Here is a 27,801-nt window from a genome sequence, read left to right as displayed (position 1 = left end):
TCACCCTGTCGTCCCCCAGCACACCCAGGTCCCTCTCCACAGAGCTGCTCTCCAGCAGGTCTGCCCCAGCCTGTACTGGTGCCTGGGGTTGTTCCTCCCCAGGTGCAGGACCCTGCCCTTGCCCTTGTTGAACCTCATCAGGTTCCTCTCTGCCCAACTCTCCAGCCTGTCCAGGTCTCGCTGAATGGCAGCACAGCCTGCCGGTGTGTCCACCACTCCTCCCAGTTTGGTGTCATCAGCAAACTTGCTGAGGGCACACTCTAACTCTTCATCCAGGTCATTGATGAAGAAGTTGAACAAGACTGGGCCCAGTACTGACCCCTGAGGTCACACACACTGGTGTAAACTAGACTGAAAACACACGGATGCCGCGAGGAGCAGCCAAACGAGAACCACCCTGCCTTTTCTGGGTAGCAAAAGCAGCGCAATCTGCCTGGGAAACACTCTCTGCACCTTCCTCCACCACCACCTCTCCTAGCCCAGCCACCACGGGACAGCGGGTTCACGGGCTTCGCGTCCGCGGGACTTTGGTAACGGGCAACGTGTAAACGTCACCCCAAAGCTCTGAGATTCAAGTCAAAGCGGAAACCAAACATTCAGCTGCTTCTCAGAGCCTCTTTGGTCTGGAAATGGGCTGGAAACGTCCGCAAACCTGCCCTTCCCACGAGACGCCCGCTCCTCCCTTCTTCCAGCCGGGTAGGGAGCAGCTTTGCTGATGGGGCTCTGCTTCCCCTCAACAGACCCGAAAGCGCAAAACTCCCCCAGCGCTCAGCTCTGCCGCTTCTCGGACCCGCGCGGGGATCCGGGATCGCTCTGAGACGCAGCAGGACGCTCCTCCTGCTCCGCCGCTGCCACCCAGCCTGGGCTCTGCCGTAGGCTCCCCGTCAAGGAGAAGTCTGGAAACAGAGGGACCACCACGTGTCCCCTGTAGGCAACGAGCAGGCTCCCACCCGTATCATAACGGGGAATTCTGCAGCTGACTCGTGCTAAAACGCACCCTCCTCCTCGCCCTCACCCCCACCCAGAACAAACCTTTGGTGCCCCTGCGCACTGCCTCGCCCCGTTCACCCCGGGAACGGTTCCTGGTGGGTGGGTGGAGAATTTGTCCTAGGAAAGCGGGACCTGACGCCCGTTTGGGGCTGAATCCCTGGCTACACTGAGCGGAGGTTAAAAATAAAACCCAACCAAGGGAGCCAAGTGGGGCTGCACCAGCCAGCACCTTGCCCGGCCGAGTCCAGCTGTCCCAGCTGGGCTCCTGGAAATGTTCTGATCTGGGGGGCACCCACGGACACCAAGTTCTCACAAAACCTCTGCTGCCCAGCTGGGCTTTGTTAGCGCCGCTGCTTTCTGCCGGAGACGCTCCCCGCCAGCCAGATCTCTCCAGCCCTTCTGCCCAGTCCCCCTGCCACCCTGCCGATGGCTGGCAGCTGGGAAGCAGGGCACGATGCCTCCCGACGCCCCGCGTCCAGCGGCTGCCATCCTGCTCCCTCGCTTCGCCCGTGCTGGAGCCACTCCTCCCCACCTCCTCCCGGAGACCAGCCGCTCCGGCCGGGAAAGCAAGCACGAAAGGTCAAACCAAATCATGAGGACACTTGGGGGTTGGACTAGATGACCCACAGAGGTCCCTTCCAACCCCTACTATTCTGTGATTCTGTGATTCTGTGACACTTGGCAAAGGGGGACGTGGGGACGCTGGGGATGTCCCTCCTGCTCTGCGCCTCCGCCCTCCCTTGCGCAGAGGAGAGGCACGGCCGGAGGAGCAGGTCGGGGCCGACCCGAGACGAACCCCGAGCAGTACCACAGTGTAGAGCAGCAGCGTCCCACCCCCGTCCCCCAAACCCCAGCAGCGAGGGGAACGCCACGCCGAGGACGCCGGGCCCCACGAGGACGGCTCTGCCTTGAGTCGGTGGGCTTCGTCCCTGGGACAGCAGCCGGGGGGGACAACGCCATGCCGAGGTGCTGCCTCCCCGCCCACCTGGCCCTGCGGGACCCGGAGACCGAGGGGGAGGACAACCGGGGGGCTCGGCTGACCTTCCGACCTCGGCATGCTGCCGGCCGGTGCGGCGTGGGCACCCAAGGCACTCGCAGCAGGCGGCCGGGAGATGCGTGGCTGTCCCACGGGGACACCCCTTCCGAAGGGACCCCCTCCCCTCTGCTCCCCATCCCCATCCCCGCGCCGTACCTTCCCGCGCCGGCGCCTCGGCGAGGCCGGGCACGCCGCGCCGCGCGGCTGCCGCTGACCGAACCCTTCTCGAAGCCGAGTCCCGCAGCCCTGTGCGCATTAGAGACTCTTCGTCACGGGGATGCCCCGCAGCGAGCAGCTCTTGGGGGTATGTGCGGGGGGGGGTGCGTGTGCGTCACCCCCAATCCCGTGCCTCCCATTGGAGGAATAGCATGTGCCCCCCCTTAGTGGAAAAAGATCTGGCGCTCTCCTCGGAGGTCGGCTTTCCCCTCCGTGTCACTCGTCCCGTGCCACGCTCTCCTCCACGGAGGGCAGGGCCTCCAGGCTGAGCCCTCCGCCGGCCGCCCCGCCGCCGCCGTGCACGCTCGAGAAGGACACCATGGTGTGGAGAAGCATCAGGACCAGCACGCACAGCCTGATCCGGCTGCTGCCGAGGCGAGACCCTGCGGAGACCGGCAGCAAGGATGGGGAGCGGGGCTGGTGGTACTGGTGGTGGTGGTGGTGGTGGTAGAGGTGGTAGTGGTTCTGCCGCTGGTGGTGGAGGAGGGGGTCGTGGCGGTGGAAATGGAGCGACTCGGACGCCGGGGATGGGGGGGACGCGTTGTCGTTGCTGTCTGGGGGGTGGTTGCAGGAGTCCCATTGCACCTCGCAGCACTTGGCCTCCTCGGCGGGCAGCTGGCTCTCCAGCAGCCCTGCGGGAAGGAAGCGAGGAAGAGGAGGGTCAGCGGGAGCCTGCGGACCGGGCTGCGGAGGGAGCGAGCCCCGGCGCCGGCCAGCCCCGCGCTGCGGGACGGGCAGAACCCGAGAAGCGGGACACCCAGAGACCCCCCGGGACTGGCCCTCGCCGGGGCTGCGAGCCTGCACAGACCGGCAAGCAGAGACCACAGCCCTGGGCGCCTTCGGGACCGCCCAAACGCTGCTTGTCGCGCTTCAGTGTCCCGGCCCCGCTTTCACCCCGGCTCCTCCAGCCCCCCACGCGCTTGCTTTAGCTTCCCGTTAGCCTTCCACCTCCTGCGCCAAGCTGTCGCTGCGTCTCCGCTAACCACGCACACCTCGCCCCGGGACGGCCGCGTTTCGGCAGCTGGGCAGCGCTCGCTGCCTTTCCCTGCTGCACCTCCTCCCCCTCCGCCCCAAAAAGCCTTCAAAATCCAGCGTGTGGCTTGCAAAACGCGTCGGGGCTCCCCAGCACCCCCCCCCTGCCCCGTCCCCCCGTCCCCCCCGGGGTGTGCAGCAGCCCGGCCCCGCTCCCCGGACCTCCTTACCCGTACAGATGAAGCCAGGCAAACCTCCATAGATCAGCTCGTCATTGTCCGGTAACACAAACGGGCACCTGGTCTGCACCTCCAGGCAGTATTGCTTGCATGGGATCCGGTGTCGGCACTGCTGTTGGGTCACGTTGAAATACTCGGAGCACAGCCAGGCCTTGTAGACAGCCTAGGGGAAGCCACCGAGAGGGACGCGTCACCTCCCCGCGTGCCAGCGTAGCCGCAGCATCGCGGGGTGACAGGGGCAGGGGCAGCTTACGGGGCTCACCCATCAATTCAAACAAACCACTGAAGTGCTGGGACTGTGGGACTCGTCCAGCGAGCTAAAACCGCCCCGAAAGCGCAGCGACGGCGTGGGCTCACGCCCCGCGCAGACGGGCACCGCAGCGGATCGCGGTGATGCCACCAAGCTCAGCCTGGCCCACCACCCGAAAAATCCCAGCGCCGCTCATCCTCCGCCCCAGAGCATCTTTCTCCTCCCGGAGGCAGGGATTTACGCCGCCTCTCATGCACTTTGGTCCCCGCGGGCTCCGCACGCGGGCTGCGGGACCGCAGGACAGGCCGGGGACCCTCCCGAGGGTCTCTGCCCGCTGGAAAAGCCGTTGGCGGCAGCAGCCGGGCACGCCGGGACGCAGCAGCCTCGTCCCCCTGCCACCCGCTAACACCGTCCCCGGCTCCGGGGGAGATTCCCAGTCCGCAGGGATCCGACACGTTTCGCTGTGCCGTTTCTTTTGGCTCGAGCGGGGAGACCTCGGGGGGAACGTTTTGACCCCCGGACGTAGCACCCAGCGGCACGGCTGCCCCTGCGCGCTCCGCTCGCCTTCCCACCGCTTAGAGCCGGGCTTGACAGCGCTTCCAGAAGCAAACGCAACCCCGGGGGTTCACCCGCAACCGCGGACGCCAGGCTGTGCCACAGCCCCTGCCTCCGCAGCCTGCCCGGTGCCCGGTCCCCCTCCCTCGGGTCCACACCACAGCCGCCCGCGAGCAGGGCAGGGGAAGCAGCTTTTCTCCGCAGGCGACCGAGACGACTCCTCACCAAAACCCAGCTCTTCCCTCCCGCCCTCCGTGCCCATCGCAGCTGGTCGGGCGCAGCCCAGATGGCTTCGGTTAAGAGCGCATCTCCCGCATCCCCCGTTATCTCCCGAGCATCAGGCACGGGAGGGGGGAAACTGCCTTCGCTCGCTGCAGGAGGGAGGGAGATCTCCCCTTTCTCGTGGTCAGCAGTCGTTGCCCAGGCTGCCAGCAACCCACGACGGCGCTGGGAAGAGCAGCACCCTCCGTGGCACTTCCAGCTCATCTACGAACGTATCTGGGCAGTAGCGACAGCGCTGAGGTCACGCTCACGACCGCATCCAACTTCGTTTGAAACCAGCTAGAAAGGGCTCCCCGTGATTCAAAGGGAATGAATTTCCCTCCTCGGCGCGCTTGGAGAAAACCCCGTGCTCCTCCTTCCAGCTGCATTTTTATTTTCTGGAGGCTTTTAAAACATCGCTTCTTTGTTTCCCCATGTTTTCCATAGATCCTTATCACCATTTGTTTGGACCATAGCAGTGTCTCAGGATTAAAGCTGGTTGGGAAATTCTTGGCAAGTTATTTTAGTGGTTTTTCTCTTTTTTCTTTTTTTCCCTGGAAAATGCCAAATCATGAAAACCAGCATTTTCATGGAAGCGTGTTAGTTTTGGTGAAATTTTCATCGAAAACAGTTTAATTGAGACCAGGACCCCATCTACGCAGCAAGGCTTTCGGAGCCGTCCACAGCCCTGCGGTCAGGGCTCTCCGCTGGGACGTGGGAAGCCCAGCTGCGGTCCTGCTTCTTCTCCCCGGCCCGTTGGCTGCTAATTACTGAGACAAAGTGGAACGGCTCCAGAGGAGGCACTGACTCTGCAACCAGGCTGTGAGGACACCACCGGGAGGGAGAGCTTCGAGGTGGGGACCTGCGTCTGCCGGAGCCGACAGGAGGAGGAGGCTGACGGGCAGGGCGAGCGCAGCCGGCGTGGCAGAGATGCCCCAAGCCTGGCCGCAACGCGTGCCCTCCCCACCGGCTCCGCTCCCCGGGGACCGCGTCCGGAGCAAGCGGGCGATGGGACAGTGAGGAGGACGCAGACGGAGCCCTCAGCAAGCGCCGTGAGCTCTTCTCCTCCTCCTCCTCCCCGAGCAGCCTTCCTCCTGATGGCAGCACCTACCATTGAGCTCCACGGGACCTCAGCAGGACGTCAAGGAGGGTCAGACGTCTCGGGGGACACTGACACCTTACGATCGATGGGACAGAGGGCACAAAACGGGCTTTACGCCATCCACCCACTGCCCAGGACCCAGCCAGACAGAACGCACCCTTACTTCGGCCCGAGGACTCGCCGAGTCCCGGCCTCGACGCGACGCCGCTATTCCGGCACGACGAGGTAACCTGGAGCGAAGTGGAGGGGTCCCTGCCCCGAGGAGCCGGCAGCCGCAAAGACGGGCAACGCGGCACCCCGAAACGTGGGCTGGCTCTAGGAGGGACGACCGAGGACGGTGACCGAGACCCGCAGCCCCAGGAGAGCGGGCAGGGGCACCCCGTGAGCAGGGCTGAAGGCGATGCCCTCCCCTTCTCCCCGTCAGAGGTCACAGGGGTCCCACCGCAGCCCACCGGGCCGGGCGGGCAGCAGGCAGCCATCAGACCTGTCCCCTCCCAGGGAAATGGCTATGAAAGGTGTCTTCCACAGAGCTTTTAGATCTCCTGGAGACCTCAGGCATTCAGGAAGGGGTGAATTTCTTTAATTTCAATCTTCTAAAAATTGGTTATTACTGTAATTACTATTAATTATCTGATTTAGTTGTTTGGGCTGCCTTTACAGGCAACGGAGAGAGGGCATCCCGAGAACGACGGATCCCTCCGGAGCACCCCGAGCCCCCAGCAGCAGGGGCTGGGGGTGCTGCTCTCTCTCCCTGCTGACTGCAGAGGGTTTCTGGCAGCCAGCGTCGACTCAGCCGCTCCAATTCCGAACGGCTGAGGGCGGCTGGCGCGAATTCTCCCCCAAGACAGAAAGCTTTCATGATCAAAAACTGGCTGCGTTCACCACCCCACAAACAGGCTGCAAATTCAACCAAGAATTAGGATACGTACCAGGAGAAGACAACTCGCCGCTCGCTCTTTGCGCTCAGTGATTCGGGCTTTTTCTGCACCCCGTCTGCCAGCCGCACGGCACCAACCGCGTCCCCCCACCTCCGTCTCGCTCCCGTGCGCGCTCTGCAGCGCTCCGTGGTTATGAATAATAAACAGCGAATAAATCAAGTGCGTACACACCGCTCGCGGGGTTGCGTTGGCTCTCCGAAATTCTCCTGCCAACGCCGAGCGAGGGCACACGCAGCGGCAGCGCTGGCGTCCCTGCCGAGGCGAGTCGGGCACGGGAAGGGGATCGCTCCGGCATGCTCCGGTCCCTGGGGGGCTGCTGCACCCCACTTCACAGAATCCCAGCATGGTTGGGGTTGGCAGGGCCCTCTGTGGGTCACCAAGTCCAACCCCCTGCCCAAGCAGGGTCACCCAGAGCAGGCTGCACAGCACCGCGTCCAGCCGGGGCTGGAATATCTCCAGAGAAGGAGACTCCACAGCCTCCCTGGGCAGCCTGGGCCAGGGCTCCGGCACCCTCAGAGGGAAGAAGTTCTTCCTCGGGTTCAGCTGGATCTTCCCCGGTCCCTGACTGTTCAGGAGTGCCCGGGGACACAGAGGTGCCCCTCACGCGCAGAGTCCGCAGGGTGACGGCCCCAGGGGAGCTCCCGGCGCCCATCGCCACCGGCACGGGCCCAGGCGGGTTCCTCCGGTGTGCCCAGCCCCGGCTGCCAGCCCGCAGGGTGCGGGAGGAAGGAGCAGACGGGACGCGCCGAGGCCATCCCTGCTCCCCAGGCCCTCGTCCGCCTTGGCGTCGGGCACCCCCAGCGACGCGACGCTCTCGTGCTTCCCGTGGAGGCTGTTTCGCCGCGGAAAGCACTCATCTCGCTGCCTACAAGTCTTCCTTCATACTTGACCTACATTTTCCCATCCAAAAGTTCACTCCCTTCAATCATCCCACAAACCATCCCTCTCCCTCCTCTCTGTTTACACATTTCTAATATTTGCAGATGTCTCACGCTCCCCGTTTAGTCACAACTTAGGCAAGCTCGACTGATTTACTCTCTCCCAGCTCCTGCGAGTCTCCCTGCCAGGAGAGACCGTCTCTGGTTCTCCCCAGGTCCCGGTCACACTCCCGCCTCGCACCCGGGGACGCGAGCAGCCCGGCGAGGTCGTGTGGCTGGGCACCGCGGCTGTCACCCACGCTGGCCTCAGGCTGCAGCAACCCACGGGCCGGCCCCGCGGGCAGCCGGCACGGGAGATGCCCCAGCGCTTGGTTGGAAGGAGCTCGGGCTCACCCCGCTCTCCTGCGGAAACCCAGCTCGCGCTGGCAGGCTCCGCAGGGATCCGCAGGTTTTCCCCCTAAATCGTTTCTTTGACTCCGACCAGGGAAGCCTGGCAGAGGCTGGGGTCTCCAACGAGGACACCCCCGTGGATTTAACGAGAACACTGAGCGAAGGGCTCCGAGGAGCTGGCCAGACCCCGGCTGCGGAGCGGGCAGAGGAGGTGCTCTCTCCCAGAAACCGCGGCCAGGCACCAGGACACGGGCAGATCTCCGGGAGACGCCGGTGTCCCCCCCGTCGCGCGCCTGCAGAGACCGGAGCCAGGGGCGAGGAGCCCCGGGATGCTCCAGCGGCAGCCTCGCCGCTGCGGTTCTTCAGCGGCTTTCGACGTCTCTGAGCTCGCCCCACGCAACCTGCCTTCTCCTGCCGTGACGAAGGACGCGTGAGAACTTGGGGCAGGAAGGAATCCACTCCCCGCTTCCATCCACGGGGGAAGCTCGCCGTCTTCCATCCCGGCCCTTCGCGGTTTCTGCAGGACGTGAGTTTGGTCGCAGCCTGCGTTTCTGCCGTTCTGCTTCTGCTTTTGGTTGATCTCCAGCCTGGCCAAGTAAATACAAGTGACCTCTTCCTGCGTTCTCAGCTCAGAGGACTGGCTAGATGACTCCAGGAAAGCCCTCGGAGTTTGGCCAACACGCAGTTCATCTGTGAGAAGGACAGGTGATCTATCTGCATCTGAATTTTGCAGACGTGCTGGAATACCCCATCATAAAAGACATTAAAAAGAACAAAATGAACTGGATTTCCAATAGGTATCCAGTTAAGCTACCTGCCCGCTCACCCTTCCCCCGGTATCCCAACGCAGCAGGCAGAGGGACGGCCTTTGCACCGGTGCCAAACCCAGCCCCTCGCTGCCCGCGCTCCTCCCGGCAGCACCAGCAGCGCATCCCCCCCCCAGCAGCTTTTCCAGAGTCCTTCTGCATCCTTGGTACTGCTGCACAAAACAACGTACTCGTTTCCTACAGCAATTTGGCCGTTCCAACGCCAATCTAGCCGCTGCCGGTGTCTCGTAAGCACTGGCAGCGCCTGCGGAAGGACCCCGGCTGCCCTTTGGGCAGGGACGGAGCAGCACCGCTGGGACGCGACACCTCGGCAGAGGACGGGGTGCTGGGACCACCCGCTGTAACCAACCCAACGAGCTGCTGCTTTCCCACCAGAGCAGGAATCCACGCTTGGGAAGTTTCCCCCAGGAAAACCCTGCTGATGGCCCCGGGGGCCCGGCCCCGCCGCTTCATTAGGGGCAGGGGCTGGGGCAGCCCCCCGGTCCAGCACCCGCTTTGCCAGCAGCAGTGGGACGAGGGTAACGAGGGCAGAGAGGGAAGCGAGAAACCTTCCCCTGCAAACTCATCTCACTCTGCACAGACCTGGGGCTCGCCCTCCACTAACCCCACGCCTGAGCCAGGCAGGGATTTCCCCCCCGTGAATGAGCTGGGAGCCATTGAGCAGAGAGCCCAGGGGACCCCCAGCCACGCGAGCATCCCCCCCCCCCCCAACAAGGTGCTGCTGGCCGATCCCCCCACCGAGGCGATGCCCAAGCTCCGACTGGCAGCCATCCGCTGCAGCACCGGGTGCCTGGAGAAACCGAGCGGGAGTTTGTGGCTTGGCCAGGCTGCCCGGGGCTGTACGTAACGGCGGTGACGCTGGGCTCTGCTGACCGATGCCACCAGGCACTGGGGCCAGCTCCGGATGGAGACCCAGGGGCGTGCTCGGGACGGAGGCTGGGGGTTCACGCTGGAAGCTGCTGGGCTCTGCCGTCCCCGCTCTCCTCCTCATCGCTGCCGCTGAGGCCGCAAGCTCAACCCAGCTGCGGCCGTGCGGGGCTGGGGTCCTGCCTGAGCATCCCCCAACCTCGCCGGGATCACCACTCCCTCCGACCAGACCCCACCAGTATGAGGGAACCCACCCAAAATCACCCCGACACCCTGCACCCGTCGGGAGCTCGCTCACGTCCCGCTCTTGGGTCACTGCCTGCACCCAGCCATCGGCCCCCGGGTGGGAGCCACCCCTGCCCGCCCCGCCGGACCCCCGGCCGCGAGCCGCCCGCTCCCCTGCCGGAGCGCTCCCTGGGACTCACATTTCCATCACAGCCCGAGATGAGCATCTGGAGTGGCTGCGCCTCATTAATCTTGGACGCAGGGAAATGAGTACCGCTAATGAGCCGCTCGGGCACCTCTCCAAGCTCTGGCACATCAGGATGCAGCGCGGGAAGCAGGACGCGCCGGGGGGGCCGGCAGAGCCCCCCTGGATGGCAGAGGATTAAGGGAACGCGAGCGGCCGCGGCCGGCCAGGAGGAGTCACAAACACGGGCTGCGATGTCCAATTATCGCCGTATTCAATTACTGCCGCCGCCATTCTGACATTAACAACGTGGAGCTTTCCAAACAGCTTTTTATTTTTCAATTTTTTTTTATAAATAGCCTTGCTATCGGCTGTTCTAACATCGCTGGCTTTTTTGATAACTCCTCTGACAGCTCTGGAGCTGCGCCGTCCCCGCCTGGCCACGTTCACACGCTCTGCTTCGGAACGGGGGGAAACCCACCCAACCCCGAAACCCAACAACTGCGTGCGATTATTATTTTTTTTAGTATTGTTTTTACTATTTTTTTGTTTGTTTTTATATAATGTTGACTTGTGCCTGGCGATGACAGCGCTGGAGCCACGGATCCTCCGTCTCGGGGCACCGCTGCCCATTGTACCCCGGCACCGTAGGGCGCGCAGGGGAGCCAGCGTCTGCGGCTCCGGCACCGCGGCCGAGCCTGCCAGCAGGAACGGTGTGGGACGGGGACGGACGCTCGGTGGGGACGGGGACGGCCGCACGCAGGCAGTGGCACCGGTGCCAACCCCGGCTGCTTGCCAGAGCCGGTGCTCTGCAAGCATCGCTGGGAACCCCGCACCGTGCCGCACGGGACCGGGCCTGTCCTCGGGGAGGGTCCTGGGCAGGGGAAGCCCCTACGCTCCCCAGCCATAGCTTCCCACCCACGTCCCGGGACCAGACCCACGTCCCGGGACCAGACCCACGTCCTGGGACCAGACCCACGTCCCGGGACCAGACCCACCTCCCGGGACCAGACCCACGTCCTGGGACCAGACCCACGTCCCGGGACCAGACCCACGTCTTGGGACCAGACCCACCTCCCGGGACCAGACCCACGTCCCGGGACCAGACCCACCTCCCGGGACCAGACCCACGTCTTGGGACCAGACCCACGTCCCGGGACCAGACCCACGTCCCCGCCAGCAGCCCCAGCGGTCTCTGATCTCGTCACTGAAGTCACTCCAGAACCACCCCAAAGCAACCTAAGTCAGAGGCACCCACTCCCAACACCTTGGTGACTTCAGGAAGAAGGTCACAGCTTTTAGTATCTCCGTTTTAATCCCCAGTTCTTGGAATAAAGACAATATCTGAAAGCCCTTTCACACAGAAAAAGGCCCCCCAAAATAAAAGCCCCTCCAAGCTACTCAAAGCAAGCCCGAGACAACGCAGCTCCCTAAGCTCTCACCTTTCAAAGCTAAGGGAAATCCGGTTTAAAGCGTGACCGCCACGCACCTCACATACTCGAAGTCCAGGCAATAACCCCGTCGTGCTGACGTTCACAATACCGGGTAGCTCGCCACACACCTTGGGAACCCCCGGAGCGGGCCAAGGGGAGCAGACCACGCACCTCAGCCTGCCTCCGCAGAGACACGCACACCCCGAGCACCCATGGGCGCGCTGGGCAGGGGCAGCCCTGGGTGCCGGTCGGCGGTGCCAGCTCCCAGCCCAGGGATGCTGTCAGGGGACCGCGTTTACAGGCTCATTTCTTCGCTAATCTGCGTGTGCAGAGGCCAGGGAAAAGCCTGACCTCATCCCAGCAGATGCAGCTCTCGCCTTGGAACGAGCCCAGGAGGAAGAGCCCGTAATTGGAAGCATCCCCTGGCATCGCTGCGGCCGTGCTTCGGGCAGCGGCCGGGACTGCGCCCAGGAGACGCGGCACCGGGCACCCCAGCAGGGCGGTGGGGCTGCACCTACCCATCACACAGCAAGCCAAGAAAAACCCACCATCACGCAGAGGCCCCCCCATTTCCCCGCTCCCTCCAGCAGCACACGCTGCGCAGACCCTCGCCGCGGTGCCGGGTCACGGCACCCGGCACCGCAGCGACGCGGGGGTGCGGGACACGGGGCCGCAGGGTGGGCAGCACTGCCCGGACCCCATCCCTCCCACCGCAGCTCCCGCTCTGCCCAGCGTGGGTTTGCCATGGTGGCTCTGCGGCCATCGGGACCCGGATGGGGCTCTCCCCACGGCACAGCCGCCTGCCTGCAGACACCCAGGACGGCTACCACGGACTCCAGCCCGCTGCATAGGCTTCTGATACTGCATCACTGCTCGAAAACGTTACAATTCCCAGGAAATAATATTTCCCTTCAGTTATCAAATGCCACCCTGGGGCGGACGCGTCCTTCCTCCAAGGGAGGATGACGATGGGGTGGAAGCACTCTGCTCACTGCTGCCCACAGACCCCAGCTCTTGCTCTGCCGTACGTGATCACAGAACCCCAGCATGTCAAGGGTTGGCAGGGACCTCGGGGGATCCCCCAGCCCAACCCCCTGCCCAAGCAGGGTCACCCAGAGCAGGGGGCACAGCACCGCGGCCAGGCGGGGCTGGAATATCTCCAGAGAAGGAGACTCCACAGCCTCCCTGGGCAGCCTGGGCCAGGGCTCCGTCACCCTCAGAGGGAAGAAGTTCTTCCTCGGGTTCAGCTGGAGCTTCCTCTGCTTCAGTTTGTGCCCGTTGCCCCTTGTCCTGTCGCTGGGCACCACTGGAAAGAGTCTGGCCCCGTCCTCCTGACCCCCACCCTGCAGATATTTAGAGGCATTTCTAAGGTCCCCTCTCAGCCTTCTCTTCTCCAGGCTGAACAAGCCCAGCTCCCTCAGCCTCTCCTCATAGGAGAGATGCTCCAGTCCCCTCCTCATCCTCGCAGCCCTCCGCTGGACTCTCCCCAGCAGCTCCTCGTGTGATGTCGGCAGCTCATCCAGTCCCCCCACCCCGGGTCTGTCCCCTCTCTTTGCCCTGCCGTCCCTCCCGGCAGCGAGTACCCGCGCTCGGGCAGTGTCTGGTACAGCGCGGCCCCACTCTTGGTGGGCTGCCTGCAGGCGCTGCTGCAAAACCAGCGTCCCCACCGCAGACAAAGCGCCTCGGAAGGCAGGACCGGGCCCCTCTGTGCTACGGGCGGCACGACACCCGCAGCAGACGCTCTCTGTCCTGGGAAACGTCTGATGCAGACAAGCCCGAGAGCACAGCACCGGCAGACGGGACCGGCGCTCCCACGCTGAGCCCGCTGAGCGAGAGGGGCAACAGTCAGCCCACACCACGGCTCTCTGCTCGCCTTTCTGGAAGGGTTTTGGCTGGGGTTTAGAGAGGAGGAGAGGAGCTCGCCGGGGAGGCGAGGCTGGGATGGGGATGTGAAGGTATGCGTGGGAAGGGGATGGACACCGGGAGAGCCGGCCAGGAGACGGGGACAAACCGCCGGCGGCCTGGGAGCGAGCGGCTTCTCCGCGGCATCCGGAGGGCTTTGTCCTTCTCCACCTCCCCTGCGACGCCGCACGGCCGGGGCCCACCGGGGAAGGGGTCCCGGGGCTGTGGGGAGTCCCAGTCACGCAGGCGCCGAGCCCCCTCCCCGGAGCACCCACCCTGGCGACTGGCGAGGGCTCCGGCACACCAGCCCCATCCAAGGGGTGGAAGCACCGCAACACACCGGCGTCACCTGGCCCAGACACGCCGAACCAGACCGGACCCTCCCCGGCCATCCCGGCGCGGATACACCCATCCCGTCCCGCTCCGGGGGCTGGCCAGGGAGGAGCAGGGAGGGGGGACAGCTTGGTCACCCCACTGTCACTCGCCGAGGATGTGCCAAGTCCCCCCTCCCAAAAACACGGCGGTTACTGGGTGGCCAGGGACGCATTTCGTCAGGTCCCTGGAGCCCCAGCCCTGCCCTCTCTCCTGCCACGGGGACGCGATGCCGCTGGGATGCTCCCGCACCCAGTTCACCTTCCGCATCTGGGCACACGGGCCCAGCGCTCTGTGCTCGCGGCCAGGCTGCACCCCCGCGCCGGGACTCAGCCTTCGGCCTCCCGGCGCGGCTCCTGGCACAACTCCTCTCCACGGGAAGGCTGGCGGGGAGCAGCCGGGGCAGAGAGCCCCTTCGCCAGGCCACGTCGGAGCGATTCTGCGCTGGCCGCTGGCAGAGCGGGGTCGGGCGACTCCAGCTACCCACGGACAGACCGGCCAAGTGCGTAGCAACGATGGGAGATGAAATTCCCCCCGAGCAGCCAGCCCGAGGCAGAGTCACTGAATCACAGAATGGCAGGGGTTGGCAGGGACCTCTGTGGGTCACCCAGCCCAACCCCCTGCCCAAGCAGGGTCACCCACAGCAGGCTGCACAGCACCGCGGCCAGGCAGGGCTGGAATATCTCCAGAGAAGGAGACTCCACAGCCTCCCTGGGCAGCCTGGGCCAGGGCTCCGTCACCCTCAGAGGGAAGAAGTTCTTCCTCGGGTTCAGCTGGAGCTTCCTCTGCTTCAGTTTGTGCCCGTTGCCCCTTGTCCTGTCGCTGGGCACCACTGGAAAGAGTCTGGCCCCGTCCTCCTGACCCCCACCCTGCAGATATTTATGGGCATTTCTAAGGTCCCCTCGCAGCCTTCTCTTCTCCAGGCTGAACAAGCCCAGCTCCCTCAGCCTCTCCTCGGAGGAGAGATGCTCCAGTCCCCTCCTCATCCTCGTAGCCCTCCGCTGGGCTCTCTCCAGTAGCTCCTCATCTCTCTTGAACTGGGGAGCCCAGCACTGGACACAGGACTCCAGATGGGGCCTCATCAGGGCAGTGCAGAGGGGAAGGAGAACCTCCCTTGACCTGCTGCCCACACTGCTCTGAATGCACCCCAGGATCCCAGAGGCCATGTGGGGCTCGAGCATCTCCAGCAACGCAGACGCTGGCTGCCGGAGTAACCGCACTCCGGCTCCGTAACGGCCCCCCGGCGCGCGGTCCTGCCCTGCAGCGCGGGCCGAACCAAACATGAACGCCAAGAGACGGCGAGAGCAGAAAGGAGAGCGGGGGAAGGCCAGAAAACGCCAAGCAGAGGCGGGAGAGCAGCATTTCTCTCCAGCGTTTTCAAGCAGCTGTAACTGAACCGCCGCTCAGCTACCAAACCAAGGAGACGACACGGCCGGGCTGGGGGAAGCGTCCTGTCCCCAGGGCTGCTCTCCCACAGGCACACGTCGCGCGGTGGGAGCCCGGCCGCAAGGCGAGGGAACCCAGAGGGCCATTAACCAGCACCCTACCAACACCTCCTGGGGGTTTCGGAGCCCCTCGGGAGGTGGGAGGGCTCGGCGAGGCAGCCGCCAGGGCTCGCACGGCGCAGCGGCCAGCACGGCTGCGAGAGACGCGTGCCCATCGCCCCGCGGCCAGGCGGCAGGTGACCGGCGGGCGAGCCAGCAGCCCAGTCTGCCAGGCCCAGCTGGTTAAAAAGCAATTAAATACCACAACGAAGACGAAGACGAAGGCGATCGAGTCGGGACAGAGGGGAAGTCAGGTCCCCGTTATCTATTAGCACCGCTGGAGGAATTCGCTCCCGTTAGATACCGCTGCAGCCAGGAGCTTCGCAGGATTCAAAAGTAGATTAAACATTGATGCAGATAATGAGAACATCCTGTTACATCGGAGGGGATATAAAAAAATAAAGGCTAGACACTTCAGTGCCACCAGCCATAAATTACCCACCGGCTGGGGAGGGCGAGGAAGAAGCTTCTCCAGCAGAGCGGGTGCACCCCAGGACCTTCCACGGAAGCGCTTAGGCTGGAGCATCGCCTTCGGGAGCCCAGCAAGGGCTACGCTGGGGCGTCACGACAGGGCCGCCCTCGTGACGGACACACGTGGGAGGGCCCGATCCTGCACGCTGCCAGGAGCCCCTTGCTCTCACGCCGGTGCCTGAACGGTGCGCAGCATCCTGCAAGGCCCCGTTTTGCAGAACGGGAGCGCGACACGGTACGGGGTCTCAGGGACACCCCGCAGCCGGAGGGACCCGGCCTGCCTCGTGCCACGCTGGGTGCATGTCCCTGGGGGGTGGGCAGCGGGATCCGGCCCATCCCAGCTCCCTCTGGCAGCAGACAGCGGGGAGGTGGGAGCGTCCCGCCTCGGCAGCCCAGCTCCCCAGCACCTCTCGGGGTCGGAGGGAGGTGCACAGCCCCCCACGCCGATGCTGGGGTTTTCTGGGCGGCTGCAACGCTTCACTTCAGTGCAGAGGTCCCTTAAACGCAGCAGAAGATGATTTCCCAGACGCTGACCGCCACTCCCGGCAGCTTCTGCTGATGGAGACAAGGGGACTGCACATGGCTCGCGTCAGACCCCAGAGCTGGAGCTCCTGTTGTGCCCCCAGCTGAGCACCGCTTGCAGGAATCTCGCCCTCCCTTCCAGGTGGGGGTTCAGGCCCCCGGGGCGGTGGGGAAGAACCCAGGATGACTCTGTGTCTGCATGGCGAGCAGCAGGCAGACGCTCCGGGGCCGGCGTCGCTGCTCCACAGCCCGCAGCCAGCCCCCCGGGATGCGCTCCCGCCGGGAAGCCCCATCCCCGCTGCTCCCCGCCGGAGCAAGCCCAGGGCAGGCTGGGGGTCTCCTCTGCTCCCCGCAAAGCTCCCACCAAGGCGGCTGCGCGCCCAGCACCCCGTCACCCGCAGAGCCGGACGGGAGGCGGGGTGCCGCAAGACAAGGGGGTGAGCAAAGGGCTCGGCGTCTTGGGTAACGCCAAGACCCAGAGACGCGAACGTCTGAAGCACCGGACGAAGGGCGATCATCCCCGCAGAGCGAGGTGCTTCCCCGGCATTTCCACGCGCGAGGAGTGTCCAGGGAGCTGCTCCGTGCCCCGGGCTCATCGCTGGCTCAGGACCGCGCTCCAAGCCGGCCCCCGGCCCCGGCAGCGACTGCTGCTCCCTGAGAATCTCATTTTAACCAGAAAGCAACAAATGATGACAAGCACCGCGTCACGGCAAACACACGCTGCTCTTGCACGCGCACGCAGAGACTTCTGCCAACTCTGCTTCGCCAACCGTGCTGCGGAGGGGACGGGGACACCGGGCAAGGTTCGCAAACAGCGGTGGGTGAAACGCCTCGATCCTCACGAGCACCTCCTCAGAGGTGTTTTCCACACGCCCAGACAGCTCCGTATGGGGCTGCAACGCTCCCCAGGTCCTCCAGCGAGGTTTGCTGTGGGGCACGGCTGGGCGTTGGGCACGGGGCAGGGCAACTGTGCAGCCCACTCGAGTGACATGGCCTCACGGGGCCATGACAAAGACCCAGACAGCTTCAGGCTGCACGGATCCAAACCAGGCACCTCGGATCCACCTAGAAACCAAGCACCAGGCAGCAAAAAGCCACAGGACCTGGGCGCTGCAGAGGCCTTGCCTGCACAAGCATCCCTCCCCAGCAGGCAGGCAGATGCTCTCCAACAGGCAGGCAGATGCTCTCCCCGGACCCAGAGGTTTCCAGTCCCCACCAGTCCCAGGGGAAGCAGGGCCGGGCTGAGGGCGGATGATGGATGCACTGGGCAGATTACAAAATATTGCCAAACGCAAGCAACAAAGAGCGCTTCTGCAGATGGCGTTTCTGCTAGCAGCCGTGCCCTGAGGAACCCCAGGGATCAAATAAGGACCTGGAGACCGCATCCAGGAGCAAAATCCCGTGGCAGCACCAGGCAGCCAGCAAACCCCGCCGTGCTTCTCCCACCTCGGCAACACCTCTCCTGTCACCCACCCGTGCCCGCTCCCCCCGAGCAGCCTGAGCTGGTGGGACCAGGAGGAGCAGGGATGCCTGGACACCTCGGAGACCTTTGGGACGGGAGCAGGGACTGCAGGGAACATCTCAAACGTACCCTGGGAACGCTCTGCAAACGCAGCCAGCATCTGCACGCCCAAATATCCCCTCTCCCCACGCCGGGGGCTGCACCAACAGCTCGCACGTGGAGCCAGGAGCCGCTGCCGCCTGTGAAATAACCATCACCAACGCCTGCCCGGGGCTCAGCCAGACCCTGCCCGCACCTCCTGCCCAGCTCCAGGAGCCAGGACCGTGGAGGAGGTGGTTGTGGGTGAGGACTTCTCTCGTACCTCCACGAGCATCTCCTGCCCGGTCTGCAGAGGCAGGTCCCTGCCACGGGCGAGCTGCCGAAGCGGCCGTCGGTAACGCGGCTGCCGGGGAACGTTCTGGCGAAAGGTTTTCTTCTCCTTTTTGAAAACACCAGTTCTTGGAAACTGCAGCATCTCCTGGGAAGCCAGAAGCTCAGAGATGCCTCCCCGGGCAGAGGCCGAAGGGGCTGGGGTGGGATGAGGGAGCCTTCCCTGGGGGTCCCCCCGACCCGCCCCAGCAGCCACCAGAACCAGGGGCTCTGGGGGTGACGCTGGAGACACTGCTGTGAGGAATAAACCACCCAGAGCAGAGCTCCCACCCAACCTCGGGCTGGCTCGGTTGCTCTGTGTCCTCAAGCGCGAGGATATCCCTGTGCAGAGACAAGATGTCAGCCGAGATGCCAAACACGCCGACCTTTCACTCCCGGGGGGATGAGCAGGGCAGGCAGCGTTTCCTCCTCCAGCCGGCCCCGGGAGCACCGGGATGCTCACGCAGGCAGAGCTCCGGGAAGCCAAAACCTCGCCAGGCGACGCCGTTTCACGCCGCCTTTTCTAACACGGCGGCCGCACCGGCAGAGTCTGGGGGACCCCACACTCTCTGTGCCCACCCAGCGCCGCTCCTCCCTCTGACACCGCAGCTGGGAGAAGAGGCCCCGGGGAGAAGCCACGAGCGAAAGCCAAGCGAGGAAGAGGAGCGGGGCCGCAGCGGCCGAGCCTCCCCGGCAGGCAGCTGCCGGCCCTGCCCGCGGGAGCTGCGGCTGCAGGCAGCGTGCACAGATGGCTACTCCTCGCCCAAGCAGCCTCCGCGTCTCATTCACAGATTTGCTGTCCCTGAGTCATTGCCCTTCAAACGACAGCGGGGCCGAGCTTCCTCTGCGCGGAGCCAGGCATGAGTCGCATCCCAATGGCAGCCCGGTGCCAGCGGGAGCAGCCCCGGGCAGCCACGTACGTCCTGCGCTCCGGCCTCCGGCCCCGGCAGGCGGCTCTGGAGCCCGGTGGTGGAGGAAAAAAGGCACAAGAGGCTCCTTTCCTGATGCAAAAGCTGCCTGTCCCCAGGCAGGGACCACGCGAAGCCCTTGGCGTGGGCAGGTCCAGCGATGCCCGGGGTTGGAGCAGTCACCGCGTGCATCCTCCGACAGCTCTCGGTGCCCGGCTACGGGGAGGGTGCTGCCGCCTCTCCCCCGGCACCGCAGGGATGCTGGCACGGCTGGCAGCCGGCGTGACACTAGCAGCTCCCTTTGTGGGGACACCACGGATCGCTGCCTGTTCGGAAAAGCGGCATCGCAAGCTGTCCCTGATCTGGGCCACCTCGGGCAGCCCGTGGCAACGGGGGGTCATGGCGGGGGGGTCGTTCTCCCAGCTCACGCGTTTTGCCAACACTGCCGCACGCGCTGCTGAGCTTCCCGGCCCCCGCAGGACCACGGCACGCCGGGCGCGTGCCGGAAGGCACCGATCGCTGCTGAGGTACCGCACCGTGCCTCGGCCGCCGGAGCCGAGCCTGCTTCCCTGCGGAGCTCGCTCCACGCCGCCGGCGAAGCCCCCGCGCCCACCGGGATGGGCACACACGGCGAGGAGCCCGGGCTGGCGCGCATCCCGCAGCGGCAGGCGCGGCCGGGCGCAGGGACAGGCGCTGGCACCTGCGTCACTTGTAGCTGCTTGGTGACAGTTTGATGGAGACAGATCTCTCACCCTCCCTCGCGCTCCTCCCCGCACCATTTGCTGACCTGCCTGTTGCTGCACGGAGGCTTGCTGCCTTTCTCAGCGGGGTTTTTTTTCCCTTCCGCACCACCGACAGACGCTGACAGGCGAGGACCAACAGCCAGCCAGCCCAGGGCAGGCAGGCAAACCCCAGCGAAGCCAGTGGTGAACCCCCCCCCCCCCAAATTCACACCACCCCCCAACAGCCCAGCCAAGCTCTGGGGGGTGTGGGCACCCCACAGCTGCTGCCCCCAGCCCGGCTGCATCACCCCACAGCAGCCACGGGGGTCCGGCCGCCAGCCCACCAGGCACCCCGAGATGTCCCAACCCCAGGGACTGTCCAGGCGCCGGCTCGGCACCCCCTTCCCTCCCGCACCGCACGGCAGGAGCGCGGCGAACACCTCGACGCCTTTCCCACCGCGCAGCAACCTCCCATCACCAGCCAGTTTTATGGTTCTTCTCTTTCCCGATCTCTGATCTCCGCTCCCCAGCACCCACGCGGCGCCCGACCCGGGGCTGTGGCAGGGGCTGCGGCCACAGCACCCGCACCCCCACCCCCCCACGCTCCTTTCCTTCACGTTCTCCACACAAATTCATCACAACTTTGCGCAGGGCTGAAAAAAAATTCGCTTTGCTGACACGGAACCGGTGCGTAACGCGGAGCTGTGCGCTCCGCTGGGCTCTTGCCTGCGAAGTTGCCAAACGAAGAGCTGTGCTGACGGGCTGGAATTACTCTGGGCTGTTTTTTCCCCTGATGAAACGCCAGTACGGCCGCAGCTCCCCGGCCAGGCTCGCTCCCGGGGAAAGCCCCAGGGGCAGACACGAGCCGACCAGCGCTGCACGAGGGGACCGGGCCCAGGGTGCGGCTTTGCGGTCACCCATCGGCGGATCCTCTGCGAGCCGCGGTATTAATGTGACCCCACATTTGTTGTAAAGAAAAAGAGCAAGACTTTTCCAAAACCACTTTTGCTTTGGTGAAACCACTTCTGCTTTCTGACCTCCCCTCCGCACGTGGATGCCCGTGCAAGGAGCCATCCTGGCTCCGGGACAGAGCGCAGCAGGCTGAGCAGCGTTTCGGACGAGCCCAGCTCAGACAAACTCACCTCGAGCTGCTGTTCTGAAGGCAGCAGGCGGCTTTGGTCCCCCCCGAGGCACCCCCAGCCCCGACCCCCGTCTCTCACCGCACCGCCGCGCAAGCCTTGGCAGCGAAACCCTGCCAGGCTCCCCGAGACGGGCTCGCTGGTCGCTAGCGGGGAAACCAGAGGCGCAGAGGCAGATCTGGCCGAGGTCGCAGCAGGATTCGGCCCCCGCGCGCAGAGGAGCCCCGCTAATCCAATCCAACTTGAGATGCTGCAGGTCCTGTCCAGGCTCGCCTCCCCCCAGCGCTCTGCTGCAGCCCCGGCCCCGCAGCTCCTGCCTGTCAGGCCTCCTCTCGCCACAGCTCTGTTTCTCCCAACCTAATGAGCCCTTAATTCGGCAGGATTCGGCCCATACGTCTTGATTTGCCCTGGCGCTGGTGGGAGCGGGCACCTCTGGGCTGCTGGGGAGGGAGCCGGCGCAGGCACAGGGCTCTGCCTGCAGAGTGGGCCGGCTGGGCTGGAGCGACGCCGCTCCGCGCCCGGTCCGAAAGATGGGAAACGGGCACCACCCGGCCGCAGGCATCGGGCAGGGGACAACTGTGGAGTGACGGGGACTTCTTCCCACGCTACGGCCCGCAGAGCCTGGGGTGATGGCTCCAGCGCTGCAAAGGCTGCTGCTGCCCTGGATCCCCTGAGGGATGCTCGGCAGCACCCACGTCCCCAGGCCGTGACCTCCTCCAGGCCTTCGGAAGGATGCGGCCGGCACGTCGCCACACCGCTCGGCATACGCCCATCGTGCCTTGCAGTGACAAAGGGTACGGGCCATGCAGGAAGGGGGGAGATGGAGGCAGCTGCTCCCGACTCATTTAACAGAATCACAGAATGTTGGGGGTTGGCAGGGCCCTCTGTGGGTCACCCAGCCCAACCCCCTGCCCAAGCAGGGTCACCCAGAGCAGGCTGCACAGCACCGCGTCCAGGCGGGGCTGGAATATCTCCAGAGAAGGAGACTCCACAGCCTCCCTGGGCAGCCTGGGCCAGGGCTCCGTCACCCTCAGAGGGAAGAAGTTCTTCCTCCGGTTCAGCTGGATCTTCCTCTGCTTCAGTTTGTGCCCATTAATGAATTTTCCCTCTCGTAGGCAGAAAACACAAGTATTTTCCAGCTCTTTCAGGCACCTCACCACTAACTAGCACCATGACCCCAGCAGCTGGCACTCGGGTCTTCCTCACTCCAAGCGACCAAATGTACTTCGGAGAACGGGAGGACGGCGCAGACCCGCTTCGTCCTCTCCCTCCCTGTCTGCACGGTGCCCGGGGACCTGCCCGCGAGGGGCTGAGCGCGCCAGCCTCCACGGAACCCCCTCAAACGCAACATGCAAACAAACAGCAAACCCAAGAAACGCGTTTTCACGTTTCCCCGTCTCTCAGCCACAGGGATTTCTGGTGTCAGATGTAGGACTGACAAGTAAAACATTTCCAGGGCGGGATGTGGGAGCTGACGGCGCTGCACGGGAGTAACGACGCCGAACGCAGACAGTGGGATCTGCCCGGGAATTATTTCCGAGCTGAAAACGAAAAGGCCTGGGAGAATATTACAGCAATGAGTAATCGAAGCAGCCGAGTTACACAGAGACCCCACCATTTCACGGCATTTCTACCTCCCGCAGCTCCCGGGGAGGTTCTGGCCCAGGCTTCCCCCAGAGCTCCAGGCATGGATGGATCCGGGGTTTGGATCCTCGGGATGCTGCTCCCCCCTGCCTCTCCCCCACCGAGCACAGCACCCCGAAACCGGGGCCAACCCTCGGGATGATTTATGGACAGGGAGCGGCGGGACCCATGTGTCCCCCCATTCCTCCTGCAACCAACCCGCCCCGCTCAGCCGCTTCCCAGCTTCCAAGTTTTCAGCTCGGGGTCCAACCTGCTGCCGTCAGCAGGACCCGGCTGCTCCGGCGGGGCTTCTGCTGCTGCTGTACAGCAGACGCCATCAGGAGCCAGAATCGGCGGGGCGATCCGGCCGCCCAGGAGCTCCGCGCGTGCTGTTTACCGAGCCGCACTGCTCCTCGGGGACGAGATTACGGGGGAACACGCGGCTCTGCGGAGGGAGGCTGCGCGCAGGTGAGCTGGAGCCGCTCTGCTTGCCCGGCTCGTTTCTCCAGCCGCTCTTCTGGAAGCGGAAGGACGCAAACGGGAGGCAGCACTCACCTCCCACGGCGAGCACGGTCCCCTGCCCCGCATACCTGCCCAGCCCCAGAAATATCACTGAAATCCTGCTTACGCCGCTGCGGGGCTCCCTGCAGCCAGAGCCCCGCTACGGGGGGTCTGCAGGAGCCCCTCACGCCGGCTGAGCTATTCGATTTCCCTCTGCTCCTCTCCTGTTCCGCTGTCCCTCGCTCTCACGTGTTGCCACCATCGAGCGGTAGCTCTCCGCTGTCGCTCACAAGCGGGTACTCACACCAGCAGCGCGCAGCCACAAGTCCCATCAGAAGATGCCGTGTTATTCAGCACCTGGACAGGAATTACAAACCCAGGCTGCTTCAGAAAACCCGCCAGCCAGATCTTTTTCCAACGCAACGCGTAACCGCAGCCCCCGCTGAAGTCCAGGGGACTGGAAACCGGGCCGAACCTCGCTCGTCACCCGCACGCCGCACGCGTCGGCCTCGTTTCACAAAACGGTGACCAGCTGAGAGCGCGAGGCTGCGACTCATGGCTGTGAAAGCCCAAAGTCAGGCACCTAAATACGTACTGCAGCACCCTAAGCCAGCGGCACGATTTCCACGAGAGACTGAAACAGGCAGAGCTCTGAGGGTGCAGGTCGGCGCGCGCAGGCTCCGGCACCCGCACCGAGCGTTCCCCCGCGGGCGGCCCGGCTGGGCAGGCACCGGGTGGCCCGGCTGCCCGCGCCCTCCTGCTGCTCCCCAAACGCCGCCGGCGACGTCGCGAAGCTGCTGCGGGCAGACGCTGCGCGGACGCCACCGCCAACGTGACGCGGGGCAAGGCAGGAGCGACGCGCCTCGCCGCCGCCGCCTGCACCTCCGCGTCCGCCAAGCTCGTTTCCTGCTTCCTCATCAAGGATGTTAAGACCAGGGATGCTTAACGAAGACTCATCTCAGCACGGCTCTGCTTCTGGGCGCTTCGCAGTCCGTGGGAACATCTCCTCGCCCAAGACCCAAAGGCAACCATTATTTTCTCACCTTTCTTTGCTACCCTCTCCAGGTTTCTCCACCAGCGAGCACGAGGAAGCCGGACTCGGCGGAGACGGAGCGAGGGTGCCTGTACACGCTACGGCAGACGGCACGGGGAGACCCTGCTTCTGCCGGGCCCCCGGCAGCGGGAGCAGCGCCGAACCCCGTCACTCACCGCGGGAGCGAAGCGCTCGGTGCGGGCCGAACACGACGCACCTTGGAAACCGCAGGGGGAATTTGGGCAAGCAGATGGTAATTACCTGGCCTGGCAGCGGCCCAGGGCGCCGGCGCTAGCTCCCTCCCAAAACCGGCTCCTTGCAAAAGCGACGCAGAACCACGGGCCGGAGCGCGGCTGCCAGGATCTCGCCGTCGTGCCCTTGGGGAAAGGCACCAGCTCGGTGTCCCCAGCGCTGCGCCCGGCGCTGCTCCCAGGGACAGGCACTGCGCCGAGAGCCGCCTGTGCCACCACCGCAGCTCCAAGCGTCCCCCGAAACTCTCCCAGAAGAGCAGTGGCCGAGCCCTGTCCTGTCACCGGGGATGCTCTGCCACCGTCCTTCTGGGGACGATGCCATCACACACCCCACTGCCTCTCCCCCAAGACACGGCTCCCAGCAAGGGAAAGCAGGTTTAATTATCACGACCATCACGCTTCCCAGAGGGAGCACACGCAGGTGGGCCAGGCAGCTCGGCGGAGGCTGGAGGAGCCGGGGCTTGTGAGAACGCAGGGGAGCACCCAGCAGAACCGCGTCAGGCTCCGGATGGAGACGGGAGCAGCTCTCGTTTTGGAGAGGAGACGGCACCATGCTGAGGCTCAACCCCACTGATGCTGGGGGAGGCAAACCCTTCGCTTTGGAACACGGACTGCGCCCAGGGGCTGGGAATGGTCAGTGATGCTGCGGGGAATGCCAACAGGGAGGCACATCCTGGCACCCCCAGCCCATCTCCCCATGGGGAACACCAGCGGGGAGGCACATCCCAGCACCCCCAGCCCATCTCCCCACAGGGAACACCAACGGGGAGGCACATCCCAGCACCCCCAGCCCATCTGCCCATGGGGAACGCCAACGGGGAGGCACATCCCAGCACCCCCAGCCCATCTCCCCATGGGGAACACCAACGGGGAGGCACATCCCAGCACCCCCAGCCCATCTCCCCATGGGGAACACCAATGGGGAGGCACATCCCGGCACCCCCGGCCCATCTCCCCATGGGGAACACCAACGGGGAGGCACATCCCAGCACCCCCAGCCCATCTGCCCATGGGGAACACCAAGGAGGAGGCACATCCCAGCACCCCCAACCCATCTGCCCATGGGGAATGCCAATGGGGAGACACATCCCAGCACCCCCAGCCCATCTCCCCGCAGAGCAGGGGTGGAAGAGCCAGCAAACAGCCGCTGCACGTGGGGAAGGGGCTCCGGTGCCGTGGTTCATCTCAGGTCACCGCGTGCTCTACACACCTCAGCTGGCCGACGGCCGGGCAGAGCCCTGGGCCGCCCCAGCCCCACGCAGCAGCAGCAGCAGGCCGGAGGCAGCGGTGAGGGGTCCCCACGCCGGCCGGCGATGCTGGCAGGCAGCGGGGTGTCAGGGGGCCGCGGATGGGTGCGCAGGGACGTGCGAGCACAGGGACGTGCCCCCGCTCTGCCCTCTCCCACCGCCCTGTCCCAGCTGCTCCAGGCAGTGGACGCTGCCGGGCCGGGTTTGGGGGGCGGGTAGAGGGGGACCCCAGCCTGTGGGACCCCCGGGAGCGCGGCTCTGGCAGGCGCCAAGGCCTCAGCACCCTCCCGGCAGCCGGGACCCCCCCGTGAGCTGGTCGCGGGCGGCGCGAGGGCGTGCGGCTCGCCCCGTCCTACCTTGCAGTCCGCCAGGCAGGATCTGACCGAGTACTCCTCCGACTGCAAGTACTTCTCCAGCAAGAGGTCGAACTCCTCGTATTTTTCCTGAGCGTGTTGGTCCAGGCGCTGGTAGGCCTGGACGCAGCTGCTGCAGGCCTCCCCGCCCAGCGCCCCGGCCGCCGCCATCGCCAGGTCCGCCGTCAGGCTGTCCACGCTGCAGTCCAGGCCGTCGGGGCCGGCCATCTCCCGCAGCAGGTCCCAGATGGTGTAAGTATCACAAAAGGAGAGGTTGAAGTTCCGAAAGTGAGCCTGCAGGAAGGTCCTCTTGGCGGAGGGCGAGGCGGGGAAGGGGGAGCCGGCCGGGGGGCCCCGCGGGGCGTGCGGCCGGGCGCAGGCCGAGGTTGGGTCGCCGCGGACGGCGGGGCAGGGCCCGGGGGCCCGGCTGAGGTTGCCGAGCAAGGCCTCGCAGCTGCCTCCCGCCGGCTCGGCCGCCAGCAAGGCCCTGGGCCCCCGGCCCCGCGTCCTCCCCGCGCCGCTCCGCTCCCGCGCCCGCAGCTTGGCCCCGGCGCAGAGCCACAGATGGTCGGAGAGGAGGACGGTGAAGAAGAGGAGGGAGGCCAGCGAGAGGCGCCATTTCTGCGCCCGCTCCGGGTCGGCCACCGGCTTGTCGCTGCGGCGGGGAGCGCAGCAGACGGCCCCGCCGGCGGCCCCCCCGCGGGGGTAGGTCCAGGCGCCGCGGATCATGCTGCGGGGGCGGCGCGGGGGGGGGGGGGGGGCCCGCCGCGCTGCCGCCGCCGTCACCTGCGCCCGCCGCTCCGCTCCGCCGCCGCCGCCTCCTCCGCCGCCGCCGCCATGCCCCCGCCTACAGCCCGCCGCCGCCCCCCGCCCCGGCCCCGCCGCGCCGCCCGCCGCTCGGGGGGGGCATGCCCCGGCCCCCGCTCACTCGGCTTTCCTCTTCCCCGTCGGCTGCGACAGCTCCCGGGCCCCGCCGCCGCCGCCACCCCCCCCGCCGGGCCCCATGCCCTCAGTCCGTCGCCATCTTCGGCCGCGCCGCCGACACCTTGAGGAGCCGCGCCGCGCTGCGCCTGCGCGACCCCCCCCCCCCGGTACCGGCAGGTGCCGTGGTGCTGAAGGACAGCTCCTCCCGCCGGGGGGGGGGAGCGGGATGGGCGACCCCCCCCCGGTACCGGCAGGTGCCGTGGTGCTGAAGGACAGCTCCTCCCGCCGGGGGGGGGGGCACAGGGAGCAGGATGAGCGACCCCCCCCCCGGTACCGGCAGGTGCCGTGGTGCTGAAGGACAGCTCCGCCCGCCGCCGCCGGCTGCCACCCCCCCCCCCCCCGGGGAGTACCCTCCGCCCGCAGCGGGGTCGGGGGGGGGGTGTGTGTGTGTGTGTGTGTGGTGTCTCCGGCGGCAGCAGGCAGACCCCGGGTGGGGGCCCAGAAGAGTCTCCCCCCTCCCAGTAATTCCATTTCGGGGTGGGCGGGAGGGAAGTGGGAACGAGAGGGCGCTCTGCCCCCCGCCGGCACTCTGCTGGGGGGGTCCTCCGGCCCGTTGCAGCGGAGACCGCTCGCTTACCGGGTGTGGGAACCGCGCAGAGCCCCGCAGCACCGAGTCCCACTGCGAGCAGAGCCACGAGCAGAGCCAGCTCTGAGGCTGCTTCTCCGCACCCCCAGACACCAACCCGGCAGTGGGAACGGGTCCGAGCAGGGGTCAGTTGGGGGGTTTTCATCGAGCTCTGTCCCGAGGCGAACGGACCCCTCCGTGCCGACAGCCCCTCAGCAGCCTGCGAGCTGGAGCGGGTGTCAGGGCTCCCTCAGGCCGGCCCGGGTGGGATCCTAACAGAGCGGGGAAAGTCGCTGGAGGCTTCATCCTGCTCCCCCTTGCAAGCCCGACCCGTGAGCACAGTGAGCCCAGCGGGAAAGCGGAGCTCAGGGCGTCCGCACGTGCACAGGAGGGCTGCCATCCCGCGCGGTGCTGAGGGCACTGCTCCAAGG

The 27,801-nt window shown here is 65.8% G+C and overlaps 1 protein-coding gene across 1 annotated transcript; it reads right to left on the bottom strand.

Moving 5' to 3' along the window:
• Positions 1–2,160: 2,160 nt before the first annotated feature.
• NALF2 (NALCN channel auxiliary factor 2) lies at positions 2,161–26,558 on the bottom strand. Its single transcript, XM_075435772.1, has 3 exons — positions 25,825–26,558; positions 3,445–3,616; positions 2,161–2,874 (listed from the first exon to the last, which is right to left on the bottom strand). Exons 1-3 carry the CDS (start codon positions 26,548–26,550, stop codon positions 2,459–2,461), a joined length of 1,314 nt encoding a protein of 437 aa, XP_075291887.1. The 5' UTR covers positions 26,551–26,558; the 3' UTR covers positions 2,161–2,458.
• Between the last annotated feature and the right edge of the window lie 1,243 nt (positions 26,559–27,801).

Source organism: Opisthocomus hoazin, chromosome 14 (genome assembly GCF_030867145.1).
Source record: "Opisthocomus hoazin isolate bOpiHoa1 chromosome 14, bOpiHoa1.hap1, whole genome shotgun sequence".
In the NCBI taxonomy this organism is placed as follows: domain Eukaryota; kingdom Metazoa; phylum Chordata; class Aves; order Opisthocomiformes; family Opisthocomidae; genus Opisthocomus; species Opisthocomus hoazin.
This window is presented reverse-complemented; position numbering and strand designations above follow the sequence as displayed.